At 41.5% G+C, this 18,468-nt stretch overlaps 1 protein-coding gene across 2 annotated transcripts in view; it reads right to left on the minus strand.

Annotated features, from left to right (window-relative positions):
- Positions 1–1,645: 1,645 nt before the first annotated feature.
- LOC122937994 (mitogen-activated protein kinase kinase kinase 2-like) overlaps positions 1,646–18,468 on the minus strand; it is a 119,755-nt gene continuing 102,932 nt past the window's right edge. For both annotated transcript variants that reach the window (XM_044293241.1, XM_044293240.1), the window contains exons 10-17: positions 16,907–16,971; positions 14,208–14,300; positions 13,366–13,554; positions 12,454–12,602; positions 11,260–11,391; positions 9,572–9,701; positions 4,851–5,028; positions 1,646–2,620 (exon numbers count right to left, since the gene is read on the minus strand). In XM_044293241.1, the coding sequence (XP_044149176.1) occupies positions 2,392–2,620; positions 4,851–5,028; positions 9,572–9,701; positions 11,260–11,391; positions 12,454–12,602; positions 13,366–13,554; positions 14,208–14,300; positions 16,907–16,971 (1,165 nt within the window). In that variant the 3' untranslated portion in view covers positions 1,646–2,391. The remainder of the gene's footprint in view (positions 2,621–4,850; positions 5,029–9,571; positions 9,702–11,259; positions 11,392–12,453; positions 12,603–13,365; positions 13,555–14,207; positions 14,301–16,906; positions 16,972–18,468) is intronic.

Here is an 18,468-nt window from a genome sequence, read left to right on the forward strand (position 1 = left end):
AGAAAACGGAAGAATCTGCCAACAAAAGTCTATTGCTAGCTTAAAAGGTTGCAGACAAGTCAATTAAAATATGAAAAGCAATAGATTACTTGTTTAAGGCAAACCAATCATTAAAAAAATTGACATGCCATGGTTTTAGAGATCCATGGGAGTCTCAGCATTCGAAATCTTCTGGCATATCACTAAGGCTGTGTTCACATCACGTTTAACATATACACTAAATGGATGCCTTACAAAGGCCTCCATCATCATAGGGCTCTATTGTAAAGAAAACATGTGTTTAATGTATATATTACAGACGATATGCAGGCATGGTATAGAATGGCAAAAGTATTTAGGCAAAAGTATGAAATGTCTGTTACTTCAGTCTTTTATATACTGTACTTTGCCTAGTCATTGCATATCATGCTTAGGCAATATATAAGATGGCGAGTACTCTATAGACAACTTATGAAATGTTAACAAACAGTAAGTATTAAGAAGCATTTACGGTACTGACGTGAAAACATGAAAGAAATGCAAAATAAACCACACTTGTTATAAAATAGCAAAAGACGAGGACTTTCTTACTGAAAAACAAGAAAAGAGACCAGTATTGTCCTGATTTGTTGCGACAAGGAAGGCCAGAACAGCATTCTGAATTGCACTTCATTTGTCTTTGTCACACAAGAGCACTTCAAAGTCTGGCACTTGTTCTTGCACAGAAGAAATGCAAATGTCTTAACACCAAATGGCAACAACAAATGGCATTTTGAATTACAATAAATGAAATGGAAAATAAACTACACTTGTTATAGGGGAAGAACAGAACTTTATATTTATTTATCTAACTTGCTGTATACGGCTATGTTCACATGTCTGGCCTGCCTGATCTGGCAGAAGTGTGGGCTGTCAGCCAGCCAAAAAAATGTGCATGCAACGGTTTCTGTCTGGCATTTATGCAGGCTAGAATGGTGATGATGACCTCTGCAAGGGAGTATGTTATAATTTGTGGGTTTAGCTTTAGGCATTATACAGAATGCCTAGGAAGTGTGTGAAATATTAAGCATTTCATACTTTGCCTGAATACTTTAGGCATTTTATACAATACCTGATTTCATACATTGAATGTAACATATATATTGTTTTGCTGGACAATTTTTTTTTGCATTCTTTCTCCCCAAAGTATATGTTAAACAACAAACAAAAATGTGATATGTCAAAACTTTTTTTTTTTTCGAAGATTGGTGCACTTTAATGCAAAGAGGAACTGAAATTCAACAACATAAAAACTGATGGCTCCACATATCTCTTCGTGCAACCCAAAAATATGCCACTAACACGTTTCATGGACTTTAGATGTTTTCAATTGCTCACCTGCTAGAGATTTATACAGCTCATATTGACTTCTATTGCAGCTACATAAAGTCATATGTATTTAGCTCCCCCTAGTGATGACTTCTGGCTCTCTGTATTTTCTCATTTACAATGGGAAGGAAAGCAGCAAATTTGGAGCTCACTGGGGGGAATTCATCCGTTTCAATGCATGAATACACTGAAAAATATAACATTTGGGCATACTTTTGGAGTGTTAATCTGCCTCACTATATAGGTGGTTTGACATATAGAATTTTGTGAAAGAAAAAAAGCCACATTTTTGTGGCACTTTTTCCAGCATTTTTTTTATTTGTTTACAAAAACTCCTGCAACCAACAGTGAAATATAAAATACATTCCGGTTATTCTGTACTTTTGGTGCATTGTAAAAAATGGGTAAATAAATAAAAGCCACCACAAAAACATGAGAAATTCGTAGTTAAAAAAAACAAAACTAAAATACCACTGAAAAATACTGTGTATAAAGGAAGCTTTAGAAAAGTGATAGAAAACAAGGCAAGGTCCAACTTAGCCATATTAACAGATATTAATTTTGGTGTAGGGGCCACTATATATATTGCTGCCGGGCCCTACGTTTTCTTTATAGACCAGAGCACAGTGGGGAAATGAATCTTGAGAAACTACAATGCAACGGACTATAAACTGACACATTGTTCTAGACACAGCTGTTGCTCATCACTGCTTTACGGGCATCAATGAACCAATTTAATAGAAAACATACAATTATCTAGAATTAAAAGTTATTGGGTCTGGCGAGTCTCGTCCTTCCGCTGAATCCGGGATATTGTTCAATAGATGCTTTCTTAATTGTTGCAGTATGTTGATGATACAACACATTCTCCTCCAGTAGTGTTTAAGAAGCCTCAGATGAGCTTAGAAATGTACATTCCCAGAGCTGATGTGCTGGACCTCCAGAAGAATGCAAGCAGTAGAGACATGGACGTCTTCGAGGGCTCCACTGTGCATTTCATAATCCTTCATTTGGTTTATATTTTCTACAGTGATAGGAAAAAAATTAAATACTATGACTAACAAAAGAATGCCTTAAAAGTTCCTCGGCTGTGGGCCTCCTTTTTTCTTCCACAAATATTTGTTTCATGAAGTCCCTACAAAAGTCTGAAACACTGTCCGGAAGCTTTGGTTTTGTTGGTTGAGTGGCAATTTTGAAAATGGCGGCCATTGCTTCATACTCTGCCCATGGAGGTTTCTCTGTGAGCATTTCCACAACTGTACAGGCTACACTCCTTTAACATAGAAAAAAAAAGAAACAGAAAATAAAACCATTAAATCATCCAAAATTCAAAATGGCTGATGACTCATAACTCCAACAAGAGAGCCACACACTTACACAGGGAATGCTATTAGTCACTAACAACTCCCCTGTGTACAACTGAAGTCAGAAAAAGCTGATATTTAAATGTTTAAATTAAGGGGTTCATTTATTAAACAGAGAAATTCTTAAATTAGGTGTATTTCTGTTGCAGATTGCGGCGCAAAGGTCCTTTGCGCCGCAATCTGCAACTTCTCCTCGCTCACACCAGGTCTAAAAAAAGTAGGTGTGGTGTGGGCGAGAAGGGGGGCCCATCTCATTTACCTGTGCCTCTTCATAATTCCAGCGGATCCACCACCAGAGCAGGGCCTTATTAAGAACGGCGTCTATAACTCAGATTCATGATAATGCCTGTTTATTGTAAATCAAATTTCCTTTCTTTTTTTCTTTATTGTGGCGCACAATTACCTATAAACTTACTTTATAATGGAGCATGTGATATTGTATACATTTGGTCACTGCATTTGTTCAATAAAAAGAGTTTAAACAAACTGTTCTTTCCCAGTGCTGACACGGAGGAAAAGTTCTGCCAAGAAAGTAATTGAAATCATGGGCATGATGGGATTGTTTATTTACATGCACCCACCAATAAATGTGATTCTGTATGTAAGGGATATATCCTATATGTCTACGGACGTATATGACGTATCCCATCCACAAGGACAACACTCCGCTACCAGAAGCAGATTCAAGATCTACACTGTTTAAAACATTGGTTTAAACCAAAAAGTTACAGTTGTATTCATAGATATTACACCTGTATTTCACATTCTTAACCATGGCAAAAACTAGTAGTTGCCAGAGAGAAACTGGATAGCCTTTAATGGGGAAAACCAGCCAAAAATGAATTCCTAACAAATCATAAATACATAACAAAAGACAGAATGGAGCCTATAGGGGAGATTTATCGAGAATAGTGTTTCTAACACCAATCCTGATCTACTTAGTGGTGGCCAATAATTCTGGCACATCTTGGGAGGTCCATGTGGCAGAATCTTTAATCTACACCAGCTTGGAGCGGGCATAGATTTCAGGTCTTACTTGTGACAGAAATATCAGGCCGTGTAAGCCTCATACACCTTTTACAAAAGGGCAGAAAGTCGCACATTTTTGCACAAAATGGGGCTTGTGCAAAAATGTGAGACTTTTTGGCGTTCCTTCTCAAGCTTGATAAAGCTCCCCGTATGAGCTTGGACCTCCACTGCTTTTCTGTGGAGCAAAGGAAAGCACTAGACAATTTAGGAAATCCGAGGAGTTCCAAGCTCACTGAATCTACCATTGTGATCTTGTGACATGTCTATGGCAGGTCATCCTTTTTGCCTTATGGCCTTATCGTATGATGTACAGTGTACAAAATGTACCATAAGCAAGCCACAACTAAAATAAGTGTAATTAATCCCATAACTATTTCATCATTTTTAATTAAAGTTTTTTTTTATTAATGACCTATCCTCAGGATAGGTCATCAATATCAGATTGGCGGGTTGAAGATCAGCTGGTTGAAGAGAAGGCGCGCGCCGTGTCAGCGCAGCCTTCTCTTCATTGTTTACCTGCTCACAGTCAACATCACAGAAGTGAGCAGGTGTCATTACAAGAAGCTGTCCCTTTCACTTCTGAGACGGCTCCTTCCTATACACTTGCAGTCATCACTTTCACAGTGAGATTCATGGAGCAGCAGCAAGTGTCCTTTGAATATTAAGGTACTTTCACACTAGCGTTATTCTTTTCCAGCATTGAGTTCCGTCCTAGGGGCTCAATAACGGAAAAGAACTGATACTGAAGGGAGAGCAATCCGTTCAGGATGCATCAGGATGTTTTCAGTTCGGTCTTTTTGACTGCATGCTGCGGTTTAATCTCCGGACAAAATTCCGGAACACTTGCTGAAATGCCAGATTCGAAGCGACGGAGTTCCAGCGACGGAGCTGCCTGCTGGAATCCTCTGCCGCAAGTGTAAAAGTAGCCTTAGTTGGCATTCATCATATTTGTTTTCCTTGTACTTGTTTTTAGTCATGTACGGGCTGTCTATATAAATATACTGTGTGTTAGGTGTACTTTTTCGTGTGGACATTTTGTTCCCTTTTTGAAGCCCAATTCTCACGGTGCTTCCATAAATCCCTCATCACGGATTTATCTGCAATACCTACCACACATCCGCTTTCCTTCCATATCCTTCTCCACTGATCACCTCTGGACTCATCCAGTATGGGGTCCCCGTCACAGATTTAATTCCGGTCCCAGACATACAGATGGTTTGGATGCGTTTGCTGGCCCCAAAGTCACCAAGTTTTACATTCCCAGCTGAGTCTCTTAAAATGTTGGCACCTGCATACAATGGATAAAACATCTGTATTATAAATTGTTCTGAAGATAATCCAGTCTCTTGCATTGTTATACAGGAGTACACTCTTTGGAAATCCAGGAAATGATCAGGCAAGATGCCATAGTTCAGCACAGCTCAGCGAGACAGAGTTTTATCTCATGAACTCAGCCTTCCTGTGGTGTCCGTCACTTCTGGTCTGCAACGGGTTCTTGGATCTCATTACATTTCTATACTGAACACTAAACGTTCACCTTTCTTCTTATTTTTGATCACACTATCTGCAGGACTTGTCTTCTCTTTTTGTGGGTAGACAGCAGCTCGTTCCATGTGACAGGAGTGTATTTCATTCAGCTCTTGTTGAACCCTTCTTCCCCTGAACAGAAAATAGTCCCTCACACATAGTCCCTGTTACTCCACTAATAAAAACCACTGTAGTATGCAAAGCCCTCAACCAGTTTCATTCTCCACTTTCTAGAGGAGAGGTCCCCAACTTTTTCTATGTTGTGAGCCACATCCAACTCTCATTGATGGTCGGGAGGAATTGATTGTGGGGGCCCACCCTAGAGCTGGAGATATTACTTGTTCATTTTTCAGTCTTATGCCCATGAATGTATGCATTTTAGCACACAAACCGAACAGGATTGTGCACTGCACTATATCAGATTGTTTCCCATTAAGCAACTCATTTAGTTGATAACTGTGTCTGTTATTACAGTCAGTAGTTTGGACAGCAGTCGCACGTGGACATTCCATGTCCTAGATGAACCACCCACTCCCCCAGCCAGCCTAAACAATATCCAAAGGGAAGGAAATGTTTTCTGGCATATTCAAAAGGATACGTTTATTGAAGTGAATATGCCATACACTACCAGGTATCTACCCCTATAGGGTCTTTATCACTCCAATAAACTTAAAAGGTTTTTCCAACATTTTATTAATGATGACCGATCCTGTGGATAGGTCATCAGTATCTGATCGGTGGGGATATGACAGCCGGGACCCCCGCGGATCAGCTGTAGTAGTGATCGCAGTAGAGCCACGGCCTCCTCACAGCGCCGTACATTGTATAGCGGCTGTGCTTGGTATCGCAGCTCAGCCCCACTGACTTCTATGGGGCTGAGCTGCTCCTAGGCCACTTGATCAATAAATGTGTTGTCACTGGCTTAGGAAAAGCACAGAGAAGGGCTCACAGGAGCGCCGTTGCCTTCTCAAACAGCTGATCGGCAGAGGTCCTGGGTGTCAGACCCCCACCGATCAGATACTGATGATCTATCCACAGGATAGGTCATCAGTTATAATGTCTCAGAAAACCCCTTTAAATATATACGTTGTGAGTCAGATATTTAAAGATGGCGCCCACTCGCAAGCGCAGCAGGCGCTGTAGCCGCTAAGTGCTTGCTGTTTTACACAGCAGACACCTAGGGCTAATGCATACAATTGACAATAATGTCAGTTACACACATTTAACTCCTCAGATGCCATGGTCAAATGTGACTATAACATCTGGGAGCTCAAAAACCTAGTGGGTATCAGGGTTCCCAGATGGTGCTCGGTTCTTCTGAATGATCCGAGGATGCGGCAGCTACATTCCTATGAAGACCCTGCCTGAAACTCTGATAGACTCCAATGCTAATGAATTGGAGTCTATGTCAGAAGCAGTCTAATAATTTCTTGTTCACATTCCCTAGGGGAATTATTAATTATTAAAAAGTATGGAAAAAAATAAAAAAAATTAAAAATGTAATAAAAATTAGCAAAAAGTCGTACACACTCCAACATAGTATCAATAAAAACTAGATTGTCCAGCAAAAGATGATCCCTAACAAATCTCCATAGACAAAAATTGTTGCCAACATGACTATGCAAAAAAATAAATATTTTTCTCAAAGTTTTTTCCCCCCAGTATTAAATCAAAGCATATGTGGTATAGATGTAACCATACTGACCCAGAGAATGAAAGTAACAAGTCAGTTTTATTGCATAGAAAATTATGTAAAAACAAAACTCAAAACAGTTTTTTTTTTTATAATTCTACGCCATTTAAAAAAATGTTCCAGTTTCCCTCTACATTGTATGCAACCGTAAATGGTGCAGTTAAAAAGTACAACTTGTCCTGCAAAAAACAAGTCTTCATACAGCTATGTGAATGGAAAATAAAAAAGTTATGGCTCTGGGAGGGCTGGGAGTAAAAAAACGAATGAAAAAAATGGAAAATGGCCCTGTCCTGAAGGGGTTAAACCCACAACTGTCCCAAGAAGAGACATGTCCACTTCTCACACGGTGTCCTTTAATGGCTTAGCTCCATTCAATGTAGGGTATATAGCAGCAGAAGCCACAGCCAGCAGCTTCTATCATGGTATACATGGTGTGAATAGGCCTAGGAGAATGGCATTTTGCAGTGAGGAAAACTACAACTCTTAGCAGGTCCTGAAGGTCTGCATCTGACAGGGCATGCTGGGAGTTGTAATCTTCAGAGAGGGGAACAGGAAAAAAAATAATCAGTAAATTAAATACATTTGCTTCCATTATTTTAGGGACTGGCCTAGCTGAGCACACTTTTATAGCTTTATTTGAAAAAAAAGCCTCCTGCTTCTCTTCTCCTGCCATCACATTCTCCCACACTGACCTTCTGCGCTCTGCTCAGCGCTGGAACAGGGGCGGCAGGGGAGCTGGATGACGGATGCACGTAGTGAGAGCAGAAGTCAGGAGGCAGGGGCCCACAGTTGAGTAAGATTGGCTCCACAGCACTGTGCCAGCTATACAAGGCAAGCAGCTGGATGACAGACATGATCATCTGGCTGCTTGCTACATACACACTGTGCCTATGGTAAATGCTGCGCTGTTTATTACAACAGCGCTTGTCAGCAGGCTGCTGGGGTTGCAGCTGACTAATATAGGCAGGGATTTCACTGGCTCCCCGGTGGGCCAGTCCGAGCCTGGATACAGCTATATGTCTGTGAATTCAAAAGTAGGAACGACTGACTGAAAGGTGCCTAGGCAGCTTCACCGGCTTAAAGAGGTTGGTCCATCTCAGACATTGATGGCATATCGATGTCAAACAGGTGTGGAACTGTGGATTTCATCTCCTGGACCTGCTCCTATCTCCAGAATGGGGTCCTATCTCCAGAATGGGGCCCCACAGAGCACTGCGTGCTCTGCTTTCACTACTATGGGAATTGCGAAAACAATTGAGTGAGCACGTTCAGCTATTTTCTAAAGTCCCATAGCGGTGAATGGAAAGTGCACCACAAGTGCAAGATCACCTCTACATTCACCGCTATGGAATTGCCGGAAATAGCAGAGCCAGTGCTTGGTTATTTTCTGAGCACTGGAGAGCAGAGAAACTACTGAACATGTTAGTCCACCACTGAAGGTGGGAGAACCTGGACCGGAATTTCAGCCTAATGAAAAACAGCAGGGGGCGCTAGCAGAGAGTCAAATGCTATGTACATAAAACTCATGTATATTGCAATAATGCTTCATCTGAAATGCCCTATCCATTGCATAATAATACTTTAGCGATATAACGCCTTTGGGTTATGGAATTATATGTTAATCAACACTAGTTAATAATTCAAATAATTTACCCTTGAATATTAGGACACTGATATATCCATCTTTCCAGATGTGTTGCAAAAGAGATGCTGATCACAGTGAAGCGCCCAGACTATTAGAATAAGACAGGCTTCCATTTACAGCAGTTCGCACTCACAATCCAGCCTGATGTAGGATGTTTCAGGGAATTTAATGTCCTAGACACTTCTGTAATTTTGATACCAGGTTACATAATGCCCATCACTGAATGGGATTTCATTTTTAGTTCCTAAATTCTGTGCAATTCCCTAATACATTTAATTGGGTCAGAGCTCTGATATCCAAACCCCTGCTTCCCTTCATACAGCCAACTATAAAAGGGGTGTCCCGGCAAAAGACATTTACGGAATACGCATGGGATATGTTTGATTGTCTGACTGCTGGGCACCTCTACCAATCAGGAGAGAAAATGATGCCCTTTAGTCAGACCAAAGTGGAAGGAGACGGCCGTCATGTCCACAGACAGTGACAGAAACAGTCATGCTTTATGTGTCATAAATGTACTGTCCTGGAAAACCCATTTAAATCAAAGTTCTGGCTGCAAACCCCCTTCCCTCCAGCATATTGATTTTTACAACTGCTACTGAATTCATAGGAGTTGAGACCGATCAGTAAAAAAATGGTGGTGGAGGGCTTAATTCATATATGGTCCACAGTACCTACTAGGCTCTTCAGGATCCAGTGTTACCCCTGCTGCTTTTGTCTGGAAGTTAACGCAGTCTGATCATAAAGATCAGAATGGACAGGAGATAGATATGACCATGAAGCTGCCATTTAACGGCCCCTATGATTGGGCAGAGCGTTTCAAGAGCATCCGATATGATGACTTAAGAAGTGGTCTAGGGATCTGGAGTTTGTGGGCCTGCTCTACTCCCAGGTCCCCTCATATCCTGATGAGCATCTTTTACTATCACTTTAAGTATAATTCACAGTTTTGTGCAAGGCACTCACCTTTAATGTCTCTATGTACAATCATATTGCTATGTAAGTATGAAACTCCTTGAAGAATCTGTCTTGTATATCGCCGGGTAACGTTCTCTGTTAGAGCACCATATGCTTTTAGTTGATCCTTAATAGAACCCTATAAGTGAGTAAAAGAGTAATAAATGTAAATATCATATACAAAATTTGAATTTATCAATAGTCTTATAGAAAAGGAACATTCTTGATAGTAAAGCTGTGGATCTGAAGCCTACAACCAGTGACCCTGCTGCCTCTATACGCCATGACCAGCTTCACCCTCTCCTACTGTGTCCTTCTCCCATACCATGAATAAAAAACAAAAAACAAAAACACAACCATGGGTGTCAATAGCCAAGTACCTTCGTCGGGTATGCCGAAACGCGCGTCGGGGTAAAGCCATCCCAGATATCCAGGTCGCTGTTACTCTTGGTGAGTCTTTTCATCTACTCTCTTTTTTCTGGCTTACTGTTACATAGGTGGGACATAGGTCCAGTAGGCTCAAACCACCGCCTTGCCAGCGGGTCATTTGTGTGTGGATTCCCTTCTGGTCACTACCCTCCATATCCACATGACTTCAGTAACTGCCATGTTTTATATTTGGACTCACGCTAATTATATCAATGTTTATTTATTGCTGTGACTCTCTTTGTCGACACAGTAAAGCTGGGATGGCGCTTGTGCTCCCTACTCCCCTTGTTTTTATGGCATTTTAATATCCACTGTTTGAGCAACCAATAAAGTTTATGATTTTTTCACCATTGGACGCCTGTGAGCTTAAGTTTCTTCGCTTTCTCCCATACCATGTAGATTGTAAGCCCTCACGGGCAGGGCCCTCTCTCCTTCTGTACCAGTTTGTAACTCCTCTTGTTCATGCTTAGTGTAATTGTCTGTATTATGTATGTGCACCCCTTTTCATATGTACAGGGCTATGGAATAAATGGTGCTTTAATAAATAATAATTATAATAATCTGAAAGATTAGAACTGACTCAATAGCTCTAACAGTTCTATCTGCAGCGTCCCTAGTGAACAAACCTTCCTTGTGCAATCCTCAGCATCCTGTTTATTCCTTGGGATCTGGCTAATGACTACAAATGTGATGGTTTTATAAAGCAGGAGTTTAATAATAATTTACTGGAAAATATGTGCCTTTGAAGTGCAGCATGTGAGCGACCACACAAGCAAGTTTCCATCTTCACAAGCCGTAAAACCTAATGAGAACAAATTCCCCAACATCCAATAACTTCTACATAAGTCTAGCCAAAATAAAAATCTACACATGTTCATGGGTCTGAGCAGTCCAGCAGGGTCAAAACAGCTCTCCAACACAGAAGAGGATCCTCAGGTGGGCCATGCCTCTGAGAAAATAATGGGCCCCAAAAGGTCCAAGAGAAGGCGACCCCTATTTTGACTTGACTTGAGACAACCACTTGCCGCTATGATCTATTTTATTTTATTTTTATTTGGACCTTATTGATGTGTCCTGTGTGAACGGAAAGTTTACGATGCAAGTTGAAGAGCAGATGTCCTATAGAAATATCTATGAAGTCAGCACAATAATTTCCTCTGGTCGGCCCAAGGAGTGGTCGGCCCAAGGAAGCCAAGTTTGACACTGCAGCGCAGGTTTGTCATTCTAGTGGCACCCACACTTTGTAGTATCCACCAAGTCCAACTCACCCCTGGCATGTACTCCACAAATATGGAGAGCTTCTTCTCAGTAGGGTCCCGCAAGCAACCATAATATTGAACTATTCTATCATGCCTATGAATCTTCAGCAGCTGGATCTCACATTCTAGAGCATTCACCTCCTGCAAGCAAAAGGAGAAGACATTCTTGTATTTCTCATGCCATTCTCACCCAGAGTTGAGAAGACTGTAGATATATATTTTCAAGAGCTTTTTACCAAGGTTATAAGCAACAATTAAATAAATATTTGAGGACCATGAGTTCTAGTAGTCCGCTAACAAAAGGGCACTATGTTCAGTCATGTTCATATTATTAGGTAGCATTACCTTAGGCGTAGTACACAAAAAGCAACTGAGTTCATGGTAAGAGTGTCCTCTCTGCATCCACCAGGTAGGTATGCATTACAATAACTTTGCGTTATCTCTACAGAAAAATTATTATGACAAGCAACTAATATCCAGAGTAAGCGCCCTATGCAGCACGGACAGCTGCTAGATGGGCTGGGAGTGACTAAATAAGGTCCTGCCAGGTTGTCACAGGTATATGGAGCCATGCTGACTGCAGTGCATCTCACAGCTGCTGGAGGGTGCATGGGAGAGGAACCATAGAATGATCAAGGTTGTCCCACAGATGCACAATTGGGTTCAGGTCTGGGGAATTAGGAAGCCAGGGTAGTACTTGGAAGTCTTGGTCAAGCTCTTCCAACAAATTTTGGACATTTCTAGCCGTGTGACATATCACACTGTCTTACTGGCAGATGCCATCCACCCCAGGGGAGACAATCAGCATGTATGGGTGTACATCTGCAAAGATGGATTCATACTGGTTGAGAGTGTCTATCACATTGATGAGGGGCCCATAGAATAGCAGGAAAACATTCCCTTAACCATAATGCTGCCAACACTGGCTTGTGTTCTTCCAGACTTGGCTGCAGGGTTTGTTCTCTGATGTTTCTCGCCTGGCATGCCAATGTAAGCCTAAGTAGTGGATAATATGAGATACAGTGCAGTCGCTACTGAACAGTTGGACCGGTGAGCAAATAACAGCATACACCACCAGCATTTTTACCAACACATTTTAGGAGCATGACAACCTCCTTCTACGGCAAGGTGTTGCTGCAGGAAAAAACTAAAACAAAAGAGGACTCGATCATTCCCAACCATCTACTGCATCTGAGAACTTACCTTGCTCGTTTCTTGACTGTCTGGGTCAAACGGCACCTGTTTCACAGCCAGTTCTCTACCAGTGTCCACATCATAGCAAAGATAGACTTCTCCAAATGCTCCCCTTCCCAGCAGCTTACCCAGCCTCCAATTCTCAGGGGCCTGTGGGGCTACAGGGAAAACATGTGCCTGTTAATATCTATTTTGCTACTTTAGGATGCATACTATCAATGTCACAGATCCTGAACATGAACACACAGACGTCTGCAGGCTACGCGAGCACTAATGAAACATTCATCTAATGTCTACAGGAGTTAGAAGGATGAATATACATTACACATTAATCTATGATCTTTACAATGCTCGGTCACCCCCAACGCCTGTATAATATGCAAATCAAAGAGTTTTTGCACTTTAAACAATTCAGAAAAGCGGTTCCCCATATATATTAATTGGGCTCAGATACATACAGTAGATATTTGTGGTATTTAATAGTGCAGTACATACAGTGTGAACAGTAACTGCACTCTTCACATCTGTTCTAATATACACTTGTATTCCCCATGAACTAGTCTGTACTGTCTTTGTCCCTTCTTTTTATGTGTCTCAGTTTTTGTGAAAAATTAACTTTTATTTTATGCAAATGAGCCTCTAGGAGTAATGGGGGTGTTATTGCTCCTAGAGGCTCATTTGCATAGAATAGAGTTTTTTTTTCACAAAAACGAAGGCACATAGAAAGAAGGGACAGAGGCTGTTGGCTTCAGCGGACTTTAGCACATGTCTAAGATCAGCCAGTGTTCCTGATGACAGAAGCCATTTAAGAAGGTGTCTGGGAGTTTCTCAGAACACTTAAACCCAGAATAAATACTTGTCTAAACAGAGTAATCCCAGTTTACACCTAACACTGGTCATCAGCAGGTCACAAGAACTTACATATGTTGCAGTGGTCAGTCTGTGAGGAATGTAAGAACGGTATGTTTTGCTCTGAGTTGGTCCACCTCGTTTTCCTATGGTCATCAAACTGCATGAGGCAGTCTCCCTTCATACTTCTCTTCCTGCTGCTGGATCCAAACGGGAATGGATCTTCAGGTGCACCATAACTTCTAGGAAATGTTCGACGACCTTTGAAAGGCAAAATGCATGGTGATGCATCTAACTGCATTGTTTTTGTGATCAAAGAATGTTACTGCATAACTTATATATATGATTATCCATCTATCTATCCATCTATCAATTATCTATCTACAGTGTCTATGACCGTAATAGATTCCACGCGATTTCCAATTTGTCCCTCCTTGGAACACAGAGCTCAACATTGTGCGATCAGTGGTGCTGCACCTTCATGATGCTATACACCCAATGGAGAAAGTATCATTAGAAGGTAACATTTAATTAAAAGGGTTTGTCTGAGATTTGGATATTGATGGCCTATCCTCAGGATAGGTTATCAATATCTGTCCGAAAGCTAGCACCCCGCCAATCAGCTGTTTAAAGAGGCCGCTGCGGCCTCTTCCTAGGCCAGTGACATCACGTACATTGGTCACATGGCCTAAGCGCAGCTCAGTCCTATTCAAGTGAATGGCCCTGAGCTGCAATACCAAGCACAGTCACCATAGCATACACGGCGCTGTGCTTTGTAAGCTGTGAGGAGGCTGCAACGCTGCCAATCAGATATTGATGACCTATCCTGAGCATGGGCAATCAATATGAAAATGTCAGTCAAACACTTTAACTTATAGTACAGAATAATTGAGTTCCATGTCCAACACACTCACCATCACTGTAGTCCTTCCGACTCTGGGAAAAATGATATTGTCGAGGAAAAGTTCCTCCTTTACCAAACCTCTCATATAGCGGAATTTCAAAATCTGTGAAACAGAGTGACCAATTAGTATGAAAATGGTGGGCTAGGACATAACAGATGGAAGCACTAATGTACAAGGACCTGTTTGTAATGTTCAAAAATGTAAATTATAGAATGAGAACTAGTGTATCCCAATATATCCCCCCCCCCCCCTTTGAGATTGCAGACAATTGTGAACAATTCTTGCATTTGTCATAATGCACTGACTTATTAAGAATTAATGAAAAAGGACACATCCGTTCTGGTATATAGTTGTACATTATTTGCCATATTCTGGAGCGTCTTTTCATAGAACTCTATGGTGTGGCGATCCTATGTTATCTCCATTGGAAACTTATAAATAAATTAATGGTTTGGATCCTCCTCTCAGCCATTCAACAAAGAACAGAAGCATCACATGACACATATACCTGCTGTGCAGCCATCAATTTAAAGGGGTCTGTCACCAGCAAATTCACTGATAAACCAGGCACAGTGCCTTGTAGGGCTCACTCAGATGAATGCAATGATACTTTCACTCAGCGATCCGTTGTTTAATTCTGGAGAAAGAGTACTTTTAATTCATATGCAAATGAGCAGTTAAGTGCACTGAGGGTGGTCCCAAGTCACCCTCCTTGATGGACAGGGCAAGGTGAGATAACTATACAAGAACCTGTCACTGTCATCAAGAAGGGGAGGAAAGGGCAGGCAGAGGAAGCAGGAGGAGCAGCAAGGGTGCACATAGTGGCTTGGTCTTTCCCTTGGGGCAGTCAACTGCTTAGGCTACTTTCACACCTGCGTTTAGGTGCGGATCCGTTTGCATTACCATGAACCAAAAAAAAAAAAAACTTTTTTTTTTTGTTTTTTTTGTTCATGATATTGCAAACGGATCCGTCCAGACTTTACATTGAAAGTCAATGGGGGGCGGATCCGTTTGAAAAATGCACCATATTGTGTCACCTATTGACTTCCATTGTAAGTCTGGATGGATCCGTTTGCCTCCGCACGGCCAGGCGGACACCCGAACGCTGCAAGCAGCGTTCAGGTGTCCGCCTGCTGAGCGGAGCGGAGGACAGACGGTGCCAGACTGATGCATTCTGAGCGGATCCGCATCCACTCAGAATGCATTAGGGCTGGACGGATCCGTTCGGGTCCGCTTGTGAGAGCCTTCAAACGGAACTCACAAGCGGAGCCCCGAACGCAAATGTGAAAGGAGCCTTATTTGTATATGGATTACAGACTTTGGTGACAACCTCCCTTTAAGTGGATGCAATTGTGTCCACTAGTTCCACAGAAAAATGTCCTAACCTAAGGGGCACTGCATGTATCAAATTCTACTACTTTTTAATATACTTTGGCCTCGATGGTAACAGTTTTAAAAAGGGTTTAGATGATTTCCTAAAAGTAAATGACATTAACGCTTATGAAAATGTGTACAAATCTGAGTCTCACTTCCTTCTGGGATTCGCGTCCCCACTTATCCCTTGGTTGAACTTGATGGACTTATGTCTTTTTAAAACAGCATTAACTATGTAACTATGCTTAGAATCTGTCTAAAAATTGACACAAATTGTCACAATTCTGGAGCAATTTGGTGTAACTGGGGTTTCTACCCTTTTTTTCCCCACTTGGTCAATAAGGGACAGGGCTTATCAGAAGCGGCAGAGCTTTGCAGGGAAGAGGGTGTGACCTAAGATGCGCCATTTTTCGTCCCAATTTTGCAGTAAACTAATAGTTGTATAGAGACAAAAGTGTCCATGCATGCGCCAGATTTATCATCCAGCCTGAGTCCCAGTGATAGGTAGGCTTAGCACAGGTATAGACAGCCGGTCTAAGATTACACCATCTATAGGATGGTCTTTGTATTTCAATTCACCACCATTTTCATAAGAATACTTAAATTTACACAAACTGCAAAGCTGTACATACTTAGTACTGCCCAAACTGAAAAATGGATGCTATAGCGTCTAATCTTAGCACTGAAAACATCTGAAGCAACTGCCCTGATCCCTCTGATAGTTTGTTACAATGTATCGGTTTGGAATTCAGGCTGTTTAGATCAAAGAGTATTGACTATTGGGGTCATTTTTCAAACTGGTGTAAAGTAGAAGTGGCTTAGTTGCCCATAGCAACCAATCAGATTTCACCTTTCATTTTCCAAAGGAGCTGTCACAAATGAAAGTGGAATCTAATTGGTTGCTATGGACAACTAAGCCAGTTCTACCTTACACCAGTTTGATAAATGACATATATATATATATATATATATATATAAAACCACTTCTCAGCTGAGATCAGGACTAGATATGTACAATGTAAACTAATATTTTATAAATGGTGAGTAGCTGAAACAAAGTCTATTTAAAAGCTGTATAACTTTTCATTTATATAGTGATTCAGCCATATTAACCTAAAACTGGAAAACCCTTTTAAGAGGCCTTGGTCGGGTGACATACCCTTTCAAACCATTTCTTCTGAGATTCCAGTCTAGACTTTCACTTCCATCCCCTATAAGCAGAATTATGACATCATACCTAACAAAAGTGCAATATCTGAACTCCTAGCGTGAAGCAGAGGGAGGAGGAGGAGGCCCATTAGTTACCCTTTTGTAAGTTTAGTGAGCTTCTTTACCTAAACAATTGATGCTGTCATTGAGCTGACCTTTTCTTCCTGGACCCGGCGTAGAATAAACTGGGCTGAAAGCCAAAACAAGAACCATTTAGTTACACGGGGATTCCCCAGAAATAAAATTAACACAAGAAAAACATTCAGAGAACATGTCCTGTCTGGACCTCAGCTCTCACAAAGAGTTTGACTGCTATGTGACCAGAAGTTAAAGGGGTCTTCCTGGTGTTTGATACTGATGACCTATTCTCAGGTCCAACACCTGGCACCCCCGTTGACCAACTTTTCAAACACAGCGCTGTTCATTGTATAGTGGCGGTGCTTGGTACTGCATTCACTTGAGCTGTGCCTAAGGCAGGTGACCAATGAACTTGACGTCACAGGCGCTTGGAAGAGGCCGCAGTGCTCACTGGAATGCTGCAGGATCTTCAAACAGCTCAGACCCCCTCAGATTTCATATTGATGACCTATCATGAGAATAGGTCATCGGTATCACAATCTTGGACAACCCCATTAAGATTAACTTGACATTTTGAAGAGAACCAACTTTCAGATACCTCAAAAAACTAAGTGAATGAAAAAATTTAAAATGATCCTAAAATAAAGATCAATCAAAAGGAAAACCTGGGAAACAGCATATAAGGGTACTGGACGTGCTCCCAATTTGCTATTTAAATTGTGCAGATCGGTAACTTAAAGCTCTTGGGCCTCAGTCTAAAATCTGTACCAGCCCCCGTACCTAGCAGGTACCACTTATGAGACTGGTGTCTTCTTATGTGGCAGAAGAGCTTTGACTTTGAGCCCTCTCAGACACCAGGGCCCAATGTGACTTATCTCTGAAAGCCCACCTCATTGCTATGCCCCTGGTATATCCACACGCGCTTAGAAATGCATGGAATATATAACAAACTGGGAGCACATGAAGTATGCTCTTTTCTACTAGTAAGCCATTTATGAAATAATTCCTGCCCTGATGTTTGGTAAGATGTGGCCAGATAAGTCTAGTACTAGACATTTGTTTCCAAGATGTCCAAATGGCTTTGACATTTTTTTAACCATTCATAAACATTGAGCTAATTAATTTTGCTACTTTTAGGATTGACTTTTGCCAAATTAAAGAGGCTGCCCCGTAATAACATCCCCTATGCACAGGATTTCTTGTCATTAGGGATCCGACCGATGGGGTCCCCAACAATGACTAGAATGAGGGCCTGTGCTTTCGTATTTGAATGGAGTGGAGCAGACATGCACGTGGGTACGCAGCTCCATTCAACTGCATGAGGTTTCTGGCATTGGCGGCTGTTGCAAACAGCTAACCAGGGGAGGTTCTGGGTCTTGGACCACCATCGATCTGACATTGTCGACTGATCTGGAGGATAGGTCATCAGAACCTAAATGCTGGAAAACCCCAAATCACACTGTATTTTGTGGGGACAGGTTCTAAGGGCAGGATCACACAGAATTTTATAGAGTAGGTTTTGATGCAGATTTTTCTGCAAGTATTTCAGCCCAAAAACTAAAGTGGTTTAGAAAGCAATGGTTCCTGGACCTACTTCTGGCTTTGGTGG

This window comes from Bufo gargarizans, chromosome 5, assembly GCF_014858855.1.
Source record: "Bufo gargarizans isolate SCDJY-AF-19 chromosome 5, ASM1485885v1, whole genome shotgun sequence".
Classification (NCBI taxonomy): domain Eukaryota; kingdom Metazoa; phylum Chordata; class Amphibia; order Anura; family Bufonidae; genus Bufo; species Bufo gargarizans.